We start from the raw sequence: 19,967 nt of genomic DNA, 5'->3' as shown, positions 1-19,967 counted from the left end.
TATACTCTTTTGCAGCTTTGAGTTGGAGCCCTGACCTTGCTTCTGGCTGCAGCCAGCACCAAACTAGACCAGTGAAGAGGACTCCTACCTCCCACCGCTCACCCCCGGAACTGTGGTCTTGTGGACAAGGGGAACTGTATGGCGGGCCAGGGGAGCTGTATGGCGGACAGAGAGAGTGGGCGGCTGCGTTGGGAGTGCTGGGGAGCGCCAGAGACATCACAGGCTTAGTTAATACTCCCACTAAAGAGGCTCATTTCAGGGCCCATCTCCCAGCACTGGCCCATGGCCACGTCATTGGCCCCTCTCAGAGAGCAAAAGCAGATTTGCAGCCCTCTCTGAGAGAAAGAGAGAGCAGGAGAGGAAGAGAGAAAGAGAGAGCACACAATATAGCAAGAGCCCGCCTCCCCTCATTGTAAATTTGCCTCACTGAATTATTTAACACTCTATCAGTAGAAGAGCTGCTTTCACTCAGCATGACAGACACCATGGAAGTGGTGAGGCAGCGAACAGACACTGAGCCGATTTTAATCACAGTGCCATTACCAAGTTCCAGACCAGCCCTGCCCCCCTCCATTTTCGGCTATGGCAGGGGATAAATCGAACATTCTTAGGAGCTTACTTTTTTTTCTACCAGGGCATAAAAAATGTAATGGGGTCCACAGCATTACTTCAATTTAAGGCGCGATGTGTGATGTGCTGGCTTTGGAGAAGGATAAAAGCCCAAAAGAAGGTTAAACAGAATTGACATACTATTAGACTGAGGGAGTGTTTAACACTACGTTTTACCACAGTTTCCCTTTCTTTTTTCTTTTAGAAAATAAGAGCTGCAGAGGTGGAAGCGGCTGACTGTGGTACAGATCCACATCAAAGAGTAAGTTAGTGGGAGCCCACCCTCCTGGGTATTAGCCAGGAATACCAGCTCCAGCACCAGCCCAAACCCTGGTGACAACACACTGGCATCCAGAACATTCCTTTGTACTTGCACTGCAGAGGAAAGCTAAAATAACCTACCCCTTTCAAGTCTCTGACAGCTCCTTCACACAGCCCCAAACATCAAGTTCCCCCCCCCCCCCCCCCCCCCCCCTTTATTTCCCTTCGCTCTCATCTTGGCAACAATGAAATGAGGCTGAGCTAGGTAGTCTCTGGAGTGTGTGTGTGTGTGTGTGTGTGTGTGTGTGTGTGTGTGTGTGTGTGTGTGTTTGTTAGTTAAAATGATACAGAAGGGGAGAGAACAGAACAGACATACATCCAGGAAAAGCTACGCTATCCTCTCGGAGCTAAAGATCAAAAAGGAGAGTCCGAAGATTCAGAGAGCTTGAAAACCATAGATAGATAGATGGATACTGCAGCCTGAGAGAGCCACATCTTCGAACAGACCCAGCATCACCAACTCAAAGACCAGGCAGTGGGACTGGCATGATGTGTTGAACTGGTGTGTCAGAGGTATCCTACCTTGTACACCTGTCCGTATGTCCCATTGCCGACCAATTCGACCAGCTCAAATATGCCAGCAGGGTCCTGTGGGAAAAAAAGGAGGACATAGTTAAGGTTTGGCAAAGCATGGCTGTGGTTAAAGAGTTGTAAGGCTGCGTAGCAGAAAGTAATGACATTCACCACCAGGGCACCTGCCACATATCTAGCATCCCACCATTTCCTCGATACCAGTTTATACTGTGGCAACAAGTGTTAAAATACCACAGGTATTAAGCTTATGTATGTATGAAGCCAATATCACTAGTACTAAGATTATCCAAACTGCTGAGGGCACCTTTCCACCTACTACATCAGGTAAAACATGACAATTAACACGGAATGGCAACCAATTAGGCAAGAGGGCACATCTGATTTTGCTTGCATTTAAGGAGTCTTAAGCAGTGACAGCTTATCAGCCCCCAAAGTAAAGGTAGCCCTGAAATGAACACCAGAGAGTGAGACAAACATACACAGGGGCCGCAAGCTCTTATCACAGTCTGCCATAAGAGAGGGCCTAACATTCCCAACCTGAACTCACAAGCTCCCTATGGGTCTCTGACTCATGCCATACTCAAACGCTCACTGCACTTCAAAGCGTTGATCATTTAATCCGAGTCTCTGGTGTTTGGGGCTTGTACAATCACACCCTTTCGCGTTGGATGAGTAGAAGAATTTGGATGGGAGGTGGTTTGTGTGTGTGTGTGTGTGTGTGTGTGTGTGTGTGTGTGTGTGTGTGTGTGGGCAGGCAGGGATTGGTGTTCCTCCGAATAGATGACTTTGCTGAAAGGACAAAGCAAACAGAGTCGGAGCTTGGGAAGCCACTGGCAGAAACGTTTGAAAGCTGACGCTGATTTCCACAGAAGCGAGTTTGAGAGTTGAAGACAAGATGGAGCAAATATTGTATTATCTGCACATGTGTGGGTGTGCGGTCTTTCAAGTGGAGACGTGAGACAAATGCATCTCTAGCTAATAATACTGAGTGGATTTGACCACACCTTGTACCTGAACACATGGAAATACCATAGAAGAGGAGGAAGTCTGTGTGCGTGTGTGTGTGTGTGTGTGTGTGTGTGTGTGTGAGAACCTTGCAACAGCTGCGGCATAACACACACACACAGACAGTAATCCATAGTCTGGGGCAGTGGCACAGGGACTACACAGAGCAGCAGGTGTCCAGACAGTTTTTCGCTCTCCACCCAGGCTTAAAAAAACATGACGGGCCCTTCAGGGGGCCAGCCATCCCCGAGTGAACTCAAGACACACACACACACACACACACACACTCAGTGGTAGGGATACTGTCAAAGCAGAGGGCATGCAGTCTCATTGAACACCACACCATCTCAGACATACATAAACAACTTATAAACACACACAGGCACACACACAAACATACACATCAAAAATACAGAAATAAACAAACCGAGAAACCACTTTACCTAAGACAAAGCAAAACAGACATCATTATATGATAGTTTACGGTGATATAATTATAAAAACACTAAAACCTACCTTGCTACACTCAGTTGCTATATGCCAAGTCCATGTCAGAGAAATGGTAGCATCATGGAATTCAAAATAATTGTTAAATCTTCACTTCACTTAATAATTGTCAATTACTTTCTCTCAGGTACACTGAGGAGGCACTTAAAATGAATAACCTCTTCAAGTCTGACAGGGCAGGCATCTGTGGCCATTTCCTTCAACCCCATCTGCTTTTACTTCACTCTCTTGTATCCTCCGGGAAAAAAATACAACAACTGACATTTCCTCCTCTCAACTCATACACCTTCACCTGCTCTCCTTCCTCCTCTCCTCTCTGCCCCCCACCCCCTGTCATCTCTCGCTACACCCCGTCTTTGTCTGAGGAGACGGGCTGACAGCACAGCCCCTCTGTTCAGCTGAGTCAGCAGACAGGCAGGCCGAGCCCTCCGTGTACATCATCTTCTTGTCCAGCGCCTTTCGCTCTTTTTTATTTTCCCCACCCATCTTTTCTGCTTTTCTTTTTTAGACAGACTTTCGTATGTATTCCAGACACGCTTGATCCCCCCCCCCCCCCCGGTCAAGACGGCTGCTGATCAAGTTTGAGAGTGGGAGCAAGAGATGTAAAATGTAGGAGCATCTGAGAGTGTATTCTCTCTCTCTCACTCGCTCTCCCCCCTCTCCATCTCTTTCTCTCTAGATCCATCTCTCTCTCAGCTGTGTTCCATTAAAGATGAAAAGAGTTCATTCAAAATGCACTCAGAGAGGCTATCTAGGTGGGTGAGGATGGGAGAAAAAAAAGGAAGACATTTAGGAGGTCTTGTTTCAGCCAAGCCCTGTCTGCAAACCAGATCTGCATTAATTCAGTCATTGTCATGTCCAAGACCACTTAATATACTGATTTTGAGCGAAGTGCACAGCCGTATTAGATAATCACTTCTCTACCGTCATCCTTGCATTCACATTAGAGGCTTAATGAAACGAATGAACTCTAAAGTAAACACAGGTCAATGCTGAGCGTATGGGTTTCTGCCTGTAAAGCTTGCAACATTATTTAGCAAAATCAGCTGGAAAAAAATGCCTACACACTTTAGTGTGTGTAAGAGCAGTCATAATCACACATTGCTTTTGTCATCTAGAGTCCAAGTGAGCTTGACCACAGTGGTAAGGCCATTCACGACGTGCTAAAACCAAAGCAGCTGCAGCTTTATTTGAAATACTAACTGACGTGGTTGAATGGGATGACTTATGAGTGCTTTCCTTCATTTCCTCATCAAATGGAAGTCATGCAGCAGTTGGTCTCTTTCTACTCAGACGCACACACACACACACACTGACAGACACCATAACGACTCACTGCTCACCACACTCATGTGGTGTCTGACGCACTGCTGGTGCTCACATGACATTACTCAACGAACCCCCCCCCCCCAAATTATGCTAGAATGGTAAGTCAGTGACTGACTGACTTTACACACTCACAACGGAATTTACAGAGAGTAAAGAAATCCACCAACACAGTTTATTTCAAAACTTATAATGGAAAAACATATTCAAAGAGTGTCCCAAAAAGTCTCTTAGTTGCAAAATTCAAAGGTGGCCTTATATGTTGATCCAATACACCCAACCCCCTATGCGAGGTCATCCCTAAAAGACTGACATCTTGAATGGCTTATGCAACCTCTTTTCCTCATCCGGGTAACAATCCCAAAGGGACACAATATTGAGTTTTAAGGTCATTGTCAAAAGGTCATTACTTTAAAAAAGAGGGATAGAATAAACAGTCATTATTTGATGGGGTTAAAGTAATCCTCAAAAGATAATGGTTATTATTATTATTCCAACAACAGCGCTACACATACTGTGGAGAAAACAACTAAACAGACATAATCCTTGGCCCTGATGAAACTGATATCTCACTATAAATATCCACATCAAAATACATGGTTTGGCAAAGCATGTGGCACAAAAACATCCCATCTCCTGTCAGAAGTTGACAGCTATTAGCTTCTAGATTTAACTTTGCAGTTTCACTGATTAATAAAGAGGAACAAACACCAAACAAATAAACACAAATAGTAGTCCTCACACTTGACTCTGCAGACACAGACGGGAAATGGGTCAGCGGGCGTCGACCAGGGGGCACAGTGACAGCGGGGAGAGGGAGGGAGGAGGAGATGGAGGAGGGAGGATTGAGGACAGTTGAAGCTCTAGGCTAGAAACCAGCCGTTCACCCCCTCCCCTCCCCCATCTCTCGCTCTCTAGCATAGTGAAGCCAGACACAACAGCCTGAGCCAGAAAAGAAGTGAAAGATGTTGCGCAAGTCCTTCACTTCCAGTTTTGGGAAAAGGACACATCAATGACATTTACGGAACACATAGCATCCACTCTCAAATTACACCATTTCTCAGATACATCCTATGAAGATGATACTTTGATTGTCCAGCAGTTTTAGGTCATTACATTTTCCTCAAGCAAGCTCCACTTGTTCTTTTCCTCAAAAGATGCCCCTACCTACAGGCCAGGCTCGCTCTATCACTCAAGCTCCACATGGCATCTTCTGAAGGGCCCTCACAGTGCACACACCCCTCAATCTGTGTTATAATGGGTGACGTTCAGATCAGTAGGTCACAAAGAGGGTTTATTCCGGTCATGGTGCGTAATGCTCACTTGACAGGTGTCACTGCCCATACACACATCCGCACTAACCTTTTCTAGGAACAAAAAGGGCAGACCAAGGAGGTGATTCCATAAGGTATATCTAAAAGGGATTTTCCAGTGAAATCTATGGAGCTCTGCATTTGTGATTGAGCTAAAAAGAATAAATCAATTTTTTTTTTTCTGTCCCCCATGTCTTCAGCATTACAGACAGTCAAGTGACATTGGGAGAGAGGAGACCAAAATAATAAACGTATAGTGGAACCCCCGAGTCCACCAATTTATTAACTATGGTTTCAGTTATCCACGGTTTACCACAAAAATTCCAAAAATGTATGGTTCATAAGCTTTTTTTTTTTTTTTTTTTTGCACCACTCTGAGTAGCCTTTCAGCACAGTCATACTTAATATATGACTCATGCATGTCTGTCCTTGACGTATTCTTCCTTGTAAGTCTGAAGTAATCAGAGATGATATTCCTTATCTTTGAGTTTATCAGGGGCACTGTAGACCCTTATACCATTCACAGGGCTCGATTCTGAATGGTGCATCCGGGTGTACAGTATGCCACAATGAAAAGCTTGCCAACTGCTCCTGATAATGCTCCACTTCTAGATGACCTACTTCTCCACCCTTCATTTCTCCAAGCATGTACATGCGTGTGTCAGCACACACATACAGAACAATAGAGTATGTGGAATCTGGCTGAATGATGACAAAAAAAAACAAGACCTTGCCCTAAGACTTCCACAGAAGCACATGCTCAGGTAGGATAAAGTCAATAAACAAAAACACGAGGAACTTGTTATCTCTTTAGCGGGAAGCTTATCTACCACAGACGTAAAACCATCCCGTAATAGCAGCACAACATCCCCATGGTTGATAACAACAACCAGATATTTCAGTTAAATGCCAACAGAGACACAGTGCATGTATTTGGCAAAAGACATAACTTGAATGCAGAATGCTTGTTGTGTGTGAACAGTGCAGTATTGTATATTGTAACAGTATTGCGAAACAGTGCGACACAGTGACCAAACATCTGATCTGTGCCTACTTCCTGGGAAGTAAAATCAGACAGCAACCCAGTACTGCAGCAGACCCAATACCTCTCTAATACACATCTATGCTTACAGTTTCCTGCTTGTGATGGCCTGTCTAAAATATTGTCTTACTGCTCGTGATATTGCAGTGTGTTGGGGTCAGACTGTTGCTTAGCCTACCAGTATGCACCGGGTGTTGTGTTGTTTGTGCTGTAGCGGATAGGGTTGTGTAGGGTTGCGTATCCCTTTTGTGTCTGAAGATAGCATGTGTGACTTGTAGACAAAATAAATGTTATGTTGATTTAAGTCCATATTAGCTTATTGTGTAAGATTAGCGTGTCTGTGTAGTGTCAATGTACCCGTAAGTGTAATGTGACCTGCCTCTCGTTCTCGTCGTCCTGAGTGTGTGAATGTGTATATGTGTTGGTGAAGCTAATAAATGGTACTCCTGGGGCTGTGCGGTGTACCGGAGCACAGGAGCTGCCTTGAAACCTAGAAGCTCTGCCTTGGTGTGCCTCTTTTCTATGCTAGCTTGATGCAATATGAACTGTGGGCTACATTCCAATATCTCTTTAGTTCTTCTTAAGTTTTATTTATTTATTATTTTTTTAATTTTTTTTTGCAAGCATTTATACTTGTGCGCTGGTGTGTGTTGCTCTGCAATCAAGATGGAATATAGAAATGTAATTTGTTCGCTTTTTTCACTTAAAACATTGTGGATTGTTAACAGCCTACATTCAGCTGATGGTTTGCTTAAATTCACAGTGGCAAGGTACGTTAATGTCCACGATAACAAACTACTCATTTATTAGGTAGATGGAAGGCCATAGCAGTGCCATTCAACAGCTATTGTTAGTCAACTTATCTGATAACCTACAATAGGGCACTAATGTTAGTTTGTGTACACACAGCTGCTCATACGGGTCAGTTTAAACATGTCTGTCACTATCTTTTTGATTGGTAATCAACATAAATGGTCACATAGGAAGTGACAGAGCTGCTAAGCTACTAACAAAATGCTAAGCAATGGATGTCAGCATTACATTTACTCATAAAACCGGAACCGGAAGAAGAGAACTGTAGAAACTAATTTTCTATGTTTTTGTTTTTACAGTTATTGAGGCAAACAGACACAGGCCTACAGTATCTCTGGTGGGAACATTTCCATGTTGCCAGACTGAGCCTGTCAGTGGCAAAGACAAGTGGTTTACTTTGATGCTGATGCTTGCAAACATTTGTGTACAACTGTACAAACATTTTCCTTGGTAGCCTATAGACTATTAGGGATTTAATTGAGTGCGTAAAAAGAACACCAATAAGTCTGTGGATTTCTATATGAAATATTTAAAACAGGCATCTGCAGAAATATTTTACAACTCTCTTTCAAATGTATGTAGTGACAAACTGAGTATGCTTTTTGGGGCTACATTATTCGCAACAGCTGATAATATTAGAACATAATTTGGTTAGGACGTATGAATCATCCTTTTGCAAAAAGTGTGTAGTGATAATACGATGATAGAAACATTAAGAAAGCGAAGGCAGCTGGCTTCAGCTAACTACCAACTCTGTTTAATCGGCACAGTTTGCCTGTAATAATACTGTGTTCATCTCCCATCTGTCTTCACATCACACATGCAAACATTCTTTGTTTAACAGAATATACAAGAGTACACCAACAGATTGCCCTCATACCTACATAAAATGTACTGATTAACAAAAATCTATTGTGTTTGTAGACACAGAGAATGCACATGTATGTGATGCGTGTGCACGCTGTCCCTGCAGAGGAGATGCTGACTGATGTTGCGTGACAATGGTAATGTAATGATAACAGTAGAGATGTCTATTCATCGATATATGTGTGTCCTTCCATAGTTTGTTCAACACAAGTCTGTCACAATTTCCTGTGCATTGCAATTATTTTCCTATGTCTGATACGGGGATTTACTCCTAGTGACCCTCTACTTCTGCTGAGCAATCACACTTCCCATTTTCTTGCGGAAATGCATCTTTAGTTGCACACAATCATTGGAAATGACATTAAATCTACCAATCATTAGGCAACACCTGACCATGGTGCCGGTATTATCACATTTTATACAGAATTCCGGTCTGGCAGTAATTCTATTTGTACATAAAGATATAGATGGCGCCCAGTTATAGGTATATATATGGCTTATACACCTGTGACTCGTTTTAAGAATCAAAGAGAGGGCCTAAATGCTAAAAAGACGTGATCATTTTTGCAGCCTATATTAGGACTTTGGCTATTCGTTTATTAAGATTTCCGTTACACTGTTAAAATAAACGAAAACTAAAATTCGCATGACCACACTGAGAATGTTCACGGTTGTAGGGTTGGAGGCATTGAATGATATTTTCAGTAACTCTGAACGCCCATCATCATGAAGCTCTATAGCCTTCATAAATGTCATGTGCGCTTTCACATACCCAGCCCTTGCTTGTAAGCGTGCAGCGAGGGGGATTTTGAAGCCACTAGGCGAACAAAAGAATTGGGTCCAGCAGTGAGCTCTGAGCCTAGATTTACGCGATGAACGACAAGAGACTACAGGGATTCATTTGGTTGGGTGACATGGTCTACAAATATTATTCACACGACTGTCTAAACAAGCATAGAATATCATTCGTTCGATTTCTAGTATTCATATTTGGCTACAAAACACTTTTATATCCTACATCAGTGTGTCTTAGTAAAGGCTTTTGGAGAGCATTTATCACCGCAAATCATTTGGACTGTCAGCCTAAACACTAAAATCTTACTGTTACCAGACACAATCCTAATATGTTTTTTTTTTTTTTTTTAATATTGACAAGGAGAGTGACTGATGTAGGTTGCAGGCTTCGTTAGATTGTGTACTGTGAGCTGGATTTTGATGGAGAAACGCTAACTCATCACAGGCTACAGTGCGGTAAAAAATAAATAAATAAATAAAAAGCTATTTGGGACAAATCTTCTCTAATGTAATATTGGCGTTGGCTAACAAAGAAACAGTTAGGTCAGCACAGGAAACAAAGGACGCAATCTGAAATGCAACATTTCCACTTGTTCAGGTCGGCTTTAAGCAACACTTTCTTTGCGAGGGCATGGGCACTATCAGGTGCACGTATAGTAACACCCAACAACCGTTAGGCTACAGTGATGTTAATTTTATCTCTCAACTTACCCTCAGCGCGGAGAGGTCTATTTCATCCAGACTTCGTGCCGGGGAGTCGCTCGCCATGTTCCCAGTGAATGGGGCTTACAGCGAAAGCAGGTGATATATAATTACGTTTACCTAAGGGGAAAGCTAAGAGAATCCTCGGCTACGACTATGCAATCACTTCGTAGGAAAACCCACGAGAAATCAAGAGGAGGTAGAATAATCTTCCGGTAAACGAACCAAAGGCAATGGCCACGCCGCAACACTGGCAGTGGGTTACAGCCGGTCTACTCACGCATGCATGGAATGAGAGCATTCTATTGAAAACATGTTCACTGCACCAAGGATAAAGGTTCTGATGTGCTGCTCTACAACCACAGCAAACAGGCTACAGAGAGCGGGCGGTAGGATCAGTCATATAAAACAGGAGTGGTTACTGTTGTGGGCGGGCACAACACACCGACACGCCCATATCATGCCCTCATTGAGGTGATATTTGGATGATAATTTGACAAGATACCGATTCCGGTGTCTGAGTCAAACTTTGAATAGGTATTATTAAGCAAATAGTTCCAATAGGTTGGATTATATTTAATCAACCATTTATTTAGCAGCTACAGTGGTCTGAAACAGAAATGCCAAACAATTGTTGATAAATGCTACATAGGCTCTATGTTTCAATAGTCCTCCTCATAAATCATAGTCAGAGGTGGGGTTGTAGGAGAAGCCAAGCCGTTTTTTTTTATATATCCTCACACATTTAAAATGGTTTACCAAAGTCAACATCACGTGCAAACTTGATAATAAGAGCTGTGTGAATATCAGGACGGGTTCATCTCTTAATGAGGGCGAGGTCGGTGAAATGACACATGTCGCTTCCTTGGAACCTTGTCTAACAGGGAACTTTTTGGATTTTCAGTTGAGCACTGTCAATCATTACATTTCTAGGTTTGCAGTGTTTTCTTAGGGAAAAAATGAAATGGAGTTATGAATGAATATTTAAATATAAAAATCACATGTCTAAAAATGGACCTCTGAAGTTTATTTTCCAAGTCACTTAAGTCTACTTTCTCTTGACCTTTAAGGGCTGGACAAACAAACCTCAAATACATATCATCAGTTATATCAGATTCAAATGTTTTGGCATGTAGGTTGTGATGCAGCTACAGGTGTACTCTTTACCAAAGAAGTAACTCTCTACATGGAAAACACAAACATGTCAGTGAACTTTGTTATTGTATTGATGATGTACTAAAAATACATCTGCTAACTGTGCCAAAATAAAGATTATTATTTTATTCTCATACCCACTTGCATTCAATGCACCTAAGATGCATTGAATTCCCCACAGCTGAACAGGGCTCTGTTATCCCTACATCAGTAATGCAGTTATTGTTTATATGGTTTAGGTCATTCGTTGAATTTGCTTGTCTCTTGCCCTGACAAATGTTAGCAGATGGACACTACATGCAGAGACCAGAGAATGAGCAAGATATACAGAATACATAAGAAGACTATTCCTTTACTAAAAAAAATATTAATAATAATAATACCTTTTTAAAAGTGCCTCTCAAGACACCCAAGGTTGCTTCACATATACAACGAAAATGCAAATACAATTCACAAACAATCAGATTTTTTTGTTCTTCTGCCATTCATGAACACTTGGAATGTCTTGTGCTCATATGAAGGGCATTGGAGACTTCCCTTTCTATTTGTGCATAATTACACCCTGAGGTTGTTAGTTCTTCGAAAGCATAAGCTATTACTTCTCAGTCCCATATTTATACAACACATGATTGATTTTGCGTGTTAGTTTCTTCTGTCTTTGTCAGACTTTTGGTTGTGTCATTTGAAGTCACATTTCAATCCACTATTCCTTTGCTGTGTACAGTGTTCTCGCAGTGTTCACACTTTAACATTTTTCTCACACGCACCTGTCTCACTGAACATTTTTAGAGAAATGATTGAGAGGAAGGGTACATATAATCAACAACACCAATAATTCTGCATTCATAGTCTTTATAAGAGGAACTCTTCGTCACCCACTGCGGTGTGTCAATAGTAAATAATATTAATCTGGTGGCTCTCCTCTCCCATGTGACTCATGTCCCACAAGGACTAAAGATGGGGGGAGAGAATGAAATCATATGAAAGTGAATGCTTGACTGAGGAGAAAAACAGGGAGAGAATTAAAGAGGGGACAATGAGCACGTTTGACTTCAACAAGGCTGGCTTTCAAAACTGCTGAGCTTTGGGAGAGAGTGGAATTAATGATCTCATCTGGACGGTCCTTTTACACTGCGCTGCATTACTTAGTAATGCCCAGACACTCTGTGGCAAATGAGGAGAGAATATAGCTGAGATATCCTGTTCGGTGAACTTCCATGTAAGTTAGTGATGAGACACATATGATTTTTCAACCATCCTTATCTGTTTAGCAACAAAGTACATCCCTGCACAAACATATTCTCCTGTTCACCCACTCCCTGAACAGAATGAATACCAAAAAAATCCAGTCCTTGGCAGTTATTGACTCATCTGCATGGAGGCCCTCTCAAGGTCCTTTTTCTACTTCTTCTAGCATGATTCCAAAAAAGGAATCATGTATATGCCTGTTTACCTTTCTATATTAATGTAACATAAATACAGTTGAAACTCTTGGAATATTGCTATGCCTAATGACCTAACTGTTATATTCACAGTTGAGCTTTTGCTATTGTTAGAAGAGGCATTTTTTTCTGCCTTAGCATGCTGCAGTCAGGTCGTGTATTTAGCAATGTCACCGCCTGCAGCACTTAATTCTTGGCAGCCGGCCCTAAGGTGGACTACTATAGGAGACATCCACAGCATACACTAAAAGTGAGTATGCATGCAGCTGGCAGAGTCCCCTCTTGCCTCCGATCCCTCAGGACATTATCATGCCGACTCTCTCTCTCTCTCTCTCACTCTCTCTCTCCTGTCCCTTGCTCTATGTTGCTCTCTCTCCTTCCATCTGTCTCCTTCTCTCTCTTACCCCCCCCCCCCCCCCCCATCTATCTCTGCAGTTATCCAGCAGTGACAGTGAATGATAGCTTTGGCGTAATCTATTACTCCGTGGATCTTCTCCGAACCTCAGAATAGTTGACTGTTACAAAGAGAGTTAACAAGGGACAGTGTTTGGGTCTCTGTATCTATGTGTGTTGCTCAAACAACATCTCAAGATTGTGTCATGTGTGTGTGTATGTGTGTGTGTGTGTGTGTGTGTGTGTGTGTGTGTGTGTGTGTGTTTGTGTTTCTGAAGCTGATTTATGATCGTGATGGGCTTTAGCCTACTTACTTCAATGATGGCGTCAACGATCTGGTTGTAAACCTGTTTGTGTGTGTGTGTTTTTGTGTGTGTGTGTGTGTGTGAAGGAGGGAGAGAGAGGGAGTTGTGTGCATGCGGTGGTGATGTGGTGTGTCTGTGTGTGTGAGTGCATGTGCAGACACGCATTTGTAAGCAGGTGCAAAACTGCACCATCGTCCAGTCGTAATGTACTGCATGGTTATTATCTCAGATGGTTCCCTGCTTAATAATATATTATGTGATTACTGTGTGCGCCTTCCACAGCTCCCCATAATCCAAGGTCACGATGGAAAGGAAGTGGCATGGTGTGTGGATTCTGATAAGCCTGGAGACTAAACAGGAAACCGAGAGAGTGGAGGACATGTTGTACAATGCTGACTGACGTATCTCTTCGCAAAACGTTATTCTGGTGTATTGGATGACACAGCATTTTCCCCTTCACGTTAAAAGTGTGATTTTCCTTAGAAAGGATAGATGAGTGACTGCTTGTCCTGATCATAGTAGACTTCATTGATTCATTTCCCCACGTTCCACCCCCCCCACTAAGCCCCAAGGTGATAATCATTCTTTCAGGTGAAAGAGTGGGATGTTTTAAGAATGGAAGATCACTCTGCACCACCTTTCCGAGGAGACTTTTTTAAAACCACAAAGTATTTCCACTTGACATTACAAGCTCAGCCCATTTGGAACCCCGAGGTTAAAGTATTCATATGGGAAATTCAGCGGAGACACCATGAGGTTACCATGGTGTTACCCTGTCACTCTGCTTTGTTTAATGTTTTGGTTGGATTTGTCCACACGTTTTCTATTCTTGGAAAAGAAAACACTGGCTTGCCATCTCCATGTAAGTATATGAAAGCTTTTTTACTCATATTGCCACACTAACATAATCACCTACAGCCTCATCTATAGACTAATATAGCTTAATGTAATATAACTCTGCTTCATAAACCCTCAGATAATTGAACTGTGTCAGAAAGGAGTAGAGCCATTTTGTCTTATCTGCTGGGTTTGATACACCTGGGCTGTCAGTCTGTGCTGAGTGTCACTACTTGTCATGTCACATTTGGTTATGTGTTCAGTCACGGGCTCCATTACCATTTGCATATGAATGAGAGACTGTTGGTTCACCTGAAGGGTAATTTGATCAACTCCACTGCTAGATATTTTGATATTCTCCTCTAAGTGAATGCATTACACTTGTACTTATTAGAGCAAGCTATTGTTGGACGATGGGCTCTTGACAGTCAAGAGCCTCTCTGCATTATTTACTGTCTGAGGGAAAATATCTGACCCCTTTTCACAAAGACGAACCAAAAAAGTAGCTCCGTTGGAGAGGATGGTCAGCCAACCACCTTTCAGCTTGTTGATCATGTGATCACATTGTGCTCAGCCTTGCTTTCCCAAAATATACCCTGGTCCATAATTCCACCTCTACGTGGACCTGACCATTATCATGTCTCGTGCTGTCTGGCTGAGAGCCTTGTCAACGTTCACAATGTCATGCTAGATTCTGCACTTGTACACGACTACATTGAGATAATGTGAGGTGCACACAGTGTCAAGGCAAAACGTCTACAGATACGATTTTAGTGCTCACTCTTACTTGCGGAGAAACTCTTCCTGTGATTTATTTTGAATGGTGCCTTAGATAGTCCATGGAGAACATTCAGTTATTCTTGACATTTTATCCCCAAGGACTGCTCCCACATGCCTTTAGCCATAACTGTGACATATGGAGACAGCTCCCCCCTCTGGCTGCTGTTTGAGAACCAGCCATGACAGGAGCTAGTGAGGGGGCGCGGTATGACCTTGAGTTTTTCTCAGTTCCTTGGAAATGTGAGTAAGAGCATTCCTGGTGCCACTCAAGAGTGTGTTTTCAGTTTTTACAGCGGCACAGGTCTGCACATATAGAATACAATACAGCATAGACTGTCATAAAGCCTGACAGTGAGCCTTCTCAAGAGAGCTGAAGGAAGACTTAATAGAAATGAGGGGGCGACCTCTGAAGGTCACAACAAGAGTGTGCTATGTAAGGTCTATACTGTAGATGTTTCAGTTTCACATGTGGGGAAGACCTCAGGGACTGCAGAGGACAACTGGTACATGAGTTATGCACAATGAATTATTAAAATTAATGAAAGATTAATGGAGACTGGAGTTATATGGGAGATGTATTTAAAGGGGCAAAATGTCTACTCTCCGAGACACTTACATACCATTATTAAGGTAGAATATATTTGGAAGTCAGAGTTGAATCTGAAATCATCAGTCATCGAGGCAAATGATTGTTGTTGTGCAGGGGATTATACTGCAATCTAGTATTATATTTACACAATATTAGATGAGGGGAAACATGATGTGTAAAAAGACGTGCCATGGATAGTGAAATATAATGTGTGTGTGTGTGTATGTGTGTGTGTGGATTTGTTGTGTGTGTGTGTGTGTGTGTGTGTGTGTGTGTGTGTGTGTGCGCGGTGTGTGTGTGTGCTAATAGGTTTCTGAAAATAACTCCGATGACTATGCACGGAAGAATATTAACAGCCCCTAGGCTTTTTCTTTCTTTAAATTATACATTCTTTCCCACTGAATGGAAATGCAAAAAAAAATAACTTTGCTGTGGCCAAGCAAAAGCAAGTGAGTCTCCTTATGAGCATTACTCTTGCACAGTCATTGAGGTTAAACAGAACTTTAAACAAGCATGCCGTTCAGGCCATTTAAGATCCTATGCCTTCACCGGTCATGGTGATAATCCATCAAAAACACAGTGACTTTGTAATTTTAATATATCTCAACCAGACTGTTCTCAAAAGAAATAATTAAAGACATCTGTCAAATGGACAATGTCAGTGTTCAGATGATGAGCAACTGGATAGATTTGCATTTAAATTGCTTTGTGTGTTTTACACCTCCTCCACCATGTACTGTATGTGTGTATGCCTGAATGTATATATGTGTGTGTGTCTGTCCAAGAATATCTTAATATACACATGTATGTAATGCATATGTATTCATTGTTTTTTACATTGTCACCCAAGTGCTCCCTTCATTTGCCGTCTAATGCACACGATAATACACAGGAAAACAGCGAGTATCCACTGGTTGGACAATTTTCCCAAATTAAGCTTGTTGGAAAAAAAATCGTTTTGTTGCTGAAACCCTGTCAGAAAACTCTCAGATCTTCGTGATGCCCCATCAGAAGATCCCTCTGGAACCAAAAATTCTCTGCTCCATCAACCCCCAGCCCAGACACCCTTAACTAGAAATGACATGCCGGTGATGAAATTGTGCTGGGGCTGTCTGCCGGGGGAGGACATCCGAGTTGTTTTTCTCCCTCCCAGCAACAGACCTGCCATGCCTCTTTGACAGAGCCAGCACACCTACAGTACCAGGGGAGGAAAGAGAGAGAGAGAGAGAGAGAGAGAGAGAGAGAGAGACAGGCTGCGCCTGTAATGCAAAGGACTAGTAACAAAGAAATTCACTTGAAGGAATCATACAGGAAAGAAAGATTGCAGAGGCTATCATTAAAAAACCTGAGAATGAAGACAGGTTTGCTTTATTATGGCTAAATGCTGGATTGGTGTCAATCTGTAGTAATAAATCAATGAAGAGATATGTATCTGACTAACAGAGAGGAGCGGCGGTCACATAAAAATGACATATTTTTCAGAGAAAGAACAAATCAATCAACCACAGAGAGAGAGAGAAGGAGAGGGAGAGAGAATGCAGTAGGACAACTGCTTCTAAACAGCTGAGTCATACAGAATGTAAGGATCAGTGGTGTGAGGTCTGGCAATTTGGGCTTTCAGTCTATGTTGCTCACCAGTAATGGATTTCGACTGCTTCAGCGCTATTCAGCAGTTTTCACCTATTACAGGCAGATTGTCTAATAGCTCTTGAATCATTTTTACCTTCATATAGTCAGGATAGTGAGACTCATGAAGCATGTCCCGGCAATCCCCTAGCGTCTTACAGCTGGTCCAACACTATAGACAAACCACTGGAGTTGACCTGTCCCAAGCACTTAAATACAGGGGAGCGAACAGCACTAAACATGACGCCTTGGATTGATTTACTGCTGACTAAAATAGTTGCATCTCTGGAGTGTGAGGTGATGCAGTAGAAATCCTTAGAGTTTGTGTACATTGTCTTTCCTGTTGAAATCTCCCTTAGGTCCAGATTCCACTTCAGGCACATGGGTCTGTGTGGTAGTTATATTCCTCCTGTCATCAGGTGGTCTGTCATTTAAGATGAGTGCAACATCCCTTCAGAGCATATGTCATATAAATACCATTTATAAAATAACAAACAATTGTACAGAGGCATTATATCTGATGACACTAAGCATAATTGAGTTCCACTGGTAGAGCCATACTTTGCCTTGTAAAGCTGCAAATGTGAGTTAAGTCCTTGTAGATTTCCTTCGTACCAGTGGTCAACTGAGGACAGACTTTGGTCACCAGAGGGACCAGAATCAGGTCCAGAGCTCAGTGGGTGCCATGGCCTCTTTGGTGCCCATGGAGGGCATGAGGTTCTCCTCGCTGAGGAACTCCAGGGGGAACTGGACCAGGAACCCCCGGATCTTCTTCAGCAGCTCCCGAGCTTGAGCAGGGTCCTCTTTGTCCAGCTCTGTCCTAGTCTTGAAGTCCAGGAGCTCCTGCATGTTCCTCACCAGGCTGGACGGCAGACAGTTGAACACCTGTTCACAGGACACAATAATTGATCAATAATCATTTCTTTACGAAATTATTTGATTAAAACCAGGAGTGTAATTGAACTTAAGGTTTTAAAAAAATATATTGAGTCATAGAAGTATAGATATAAGTTCTTACAGTAATGTACATGTGTGATGTTTCCTTAATGTGCTTGTGTTTGATCTATTTGCATGTGTATGTTGCAGAGAGTTCTCAGGGCCACTGTATGTGTGAGACATGAAAGCTAAGTTTAAACTTGTGGAAGATGTATTGCCTCATTTGCTCCAGACAAATTTCAGAGAGAAAAAAAAACTTAATGGAAATGGAACGTCCCGAGTGTAATTATTTAAGAAATCAGAAGCTTTTAGCAGCAGGGCAACACCCGCGACCCAATTGAACACCCAGCAGGTGGCATTAAGCACATGTAGTGGGTTTGGGCATGGGCTTGGTGCCGTGCGTCAGGCATATCCGTGGCAGTGGCTGCCAGCAGAGTGTTACAGCAAGTGTCAGCCCCCGATGGCTATGCAGAAGATGGATCTGCCGCTCCATTAAAACTCATCAGCGTGCCGCCGTGCCACGTGGCAGCTGCCAGCTCGCCTCCCAGCCTCGACTTCCCTCCCGCCCCCCCGCCTTGCCTGCCGGCATTGATTGAGAGGCACGGTTATGGAGTGAGTGAAAGACACGTTTCAATTATGATTCAGTGCGTTTTGATGTATTGGGAGCATTAAAGAGTCTGCCCGCCATTTCACGTCATTGTTATCAGCCCCCCCCCCCCCACACACACACACACCATAAATCTGACAGAAAACGGGGAGACAGGAGAGTGTGCTGACGAGACCTTGTCATAGATGGTGGCGTTCCGTCCTGATATCGCCATCCACACCTCCTTGTAGAAGTGGTCGCTGATGGGGTCGGACACGTCAATGTTGGGGTCAGAGAAGGCACCCAGGATGGTTCTTATGAAGACAATAACAATCACAGGTTGTCATGCAACATTTTGGTAGATGAGCAACTGAGCAGGCATTTGTAATTGAAAGGGCAATATCAAGTCAGCTGCTTTTGATGAAAGATGCACATGTACAAATACAATATGTTCCTGATATGTTCTTGCAGTCATGCACAATGCAGATGTGTGGAAATGTGTCATTTGGAGAAATACTTTACCATTTTACATCTTTAGTTGTGTCTTGCATGAACTTTCTAAAAAGCCTCTCTTAGATTAAGCATTGTGCACCAGTAAATTAAAATCTATCTCCTCTATCCTCCTATTAAGAGCCTCTGCCCACTGTCGTGGGATTTGTTCTCGACTCACTTGAAGCACTCCAGCCTGAGCCCCAGGGCAAACTTCCCAGCCTGGTACTCCTCTCCATCCATCAGCGAGGGGACGGTCTCGGTGTCCTCCACGATCACGGCCACCTCGCTGTCTCTCTTCCCCAGCATACTGCGGTCATTGATGTTGGCTGAGCCTGAGACAGAAGGAGGCAGTGACTGATATGACCACAAATGGAGAGAGAGAGAGAGAGGTGGAGGGATAGGGGGTGTGTGAGTATGACCTGGTGTACTATGTGAGCATTGCCTGAATGCATGCATGTGTGTGTGTGTGTGTGTGTGTGTTTCACATGAGAGATGTAAGTATGCAGCATTGAGCATATCACTATGGCCCGAGGGTAATCTCTACATATTTGGACTGGGGACTGAAATGGAGGACGACTATGAAACAAAATCCCTGAAAAGAAGCCAATCCATTATCCTCTGTCTCTCATTACTCCACTTTATTCATTTCCCTGGCTGGTGATTGGATCCTGAGGCGGAGGTAATTCAATACCGCACAAATCATCCATAGAGAGATTTGAGATAATTCAATTCCAACAAGGGACTAAGCGATTGTGTCTCCTCCTCTTTGTGTTATGATAGCTGCTATTGTTCAAATTTTGTTATGTCCTCTGCAGTAATAAATCTTTACATCTTTTGGTATTTTGTGTGCGTAAGCTCATTTGATCAAACTGGAAATATTTTCAGGACCACTGATCATATCATAAATTGGACTGCTATAATATAATATATATTAAGACTATGATGGGGGACCAAAGCTTTTTCAAAGATTTTGTTTGTTTGGTTTTGACCCC

The 19,967-nt window shown here is 42.8% G+C and overlaps 2 protein-coding genes across 11 annotated transcripts in view; both read right to left on the bottom strand.

The window, feature by feature from the left end:
• tnika (TRAF2 and NCK interacting kinase a) overlaps positions 1–10,236 on the bottom strand; it is a 75,620-nt gene extending 65,384 nt beyond the window's left edge. For 3 of the 7 annotated variants that reach the window (XM_012837025.3, XM_031559695.2, XM_031559696.2), the window contains exons 1-2: positions 9,844–10,234; positions 1,453–1,518 (exon numbers count right to left, since the gene is read on the bottom strand). In XM_012837025.3, the coding sequence (XP_012692479.2) occupies positions 1,453–1,518; positions 9,844–9,900 (123 nt within the window). In that variant the 5' untranslated portion in view covers positions 9,901–10,234. Of the gene's footprint in view, positions 1–1,452; positions 1,519–9,843 lie in introns of all 7 variants that reach the window. The other 4 variants (XM_031559693.2, XM_031559694.2, XM_031559691.1 and 1 more) reach the window with 3 other exon arrangements.
• Positions 10,237–16,666: 6,430 nt separating this feature from the next.
• Positions 16,667–19,967, bottom strand: part of pld1a (phospholipase D1a) — a 34,505-nt gene continuing 31,204 nt past the window's right edge. For all 4 annotated transcript variants that reach the window (XM_031559281.2, XM_031559280.2, XM_031559282.2 and 1 more), the window contains exons 24-26: positions 19,154–19,307; positions 18,680–18,797; positions 16,667–17,846 (exon numbers count right to left, since the gene is read on the bottom strand). In XM_031559281.2, the coding sequence (XP_031415141.1) occupies positions 17,622–17,846; positions 18,680–18,797; positions 19,154–19,307 (497 nt within the window). In that variant the 3' untranslated portion in view covers positions 16,667–17,621. The remainder of the gene's footprint in view (positions 17,847–18,679; positions 18,798–19,153; positions 19,308–19,967) is intronic.

This window comes from Clupea harengus, chromosome 22, assembly GCF_900700415.2.
Source record: "Clupea harengus chromosome 22, Ch_v2.0.2, whole genome shotgun sequence".
Classification (NCBI taxonomy): Eukaryota; Metazoa; Chordata; class Actinopteri; order Clupeiformes; family Clupeidae; genus Clupea; species Clupea harengus.
The sequence above is the reverse complement of the archived record's forward strand: the minus strand, read 5'-3'. Positions and strand labels throughout refer to the sequence as shown.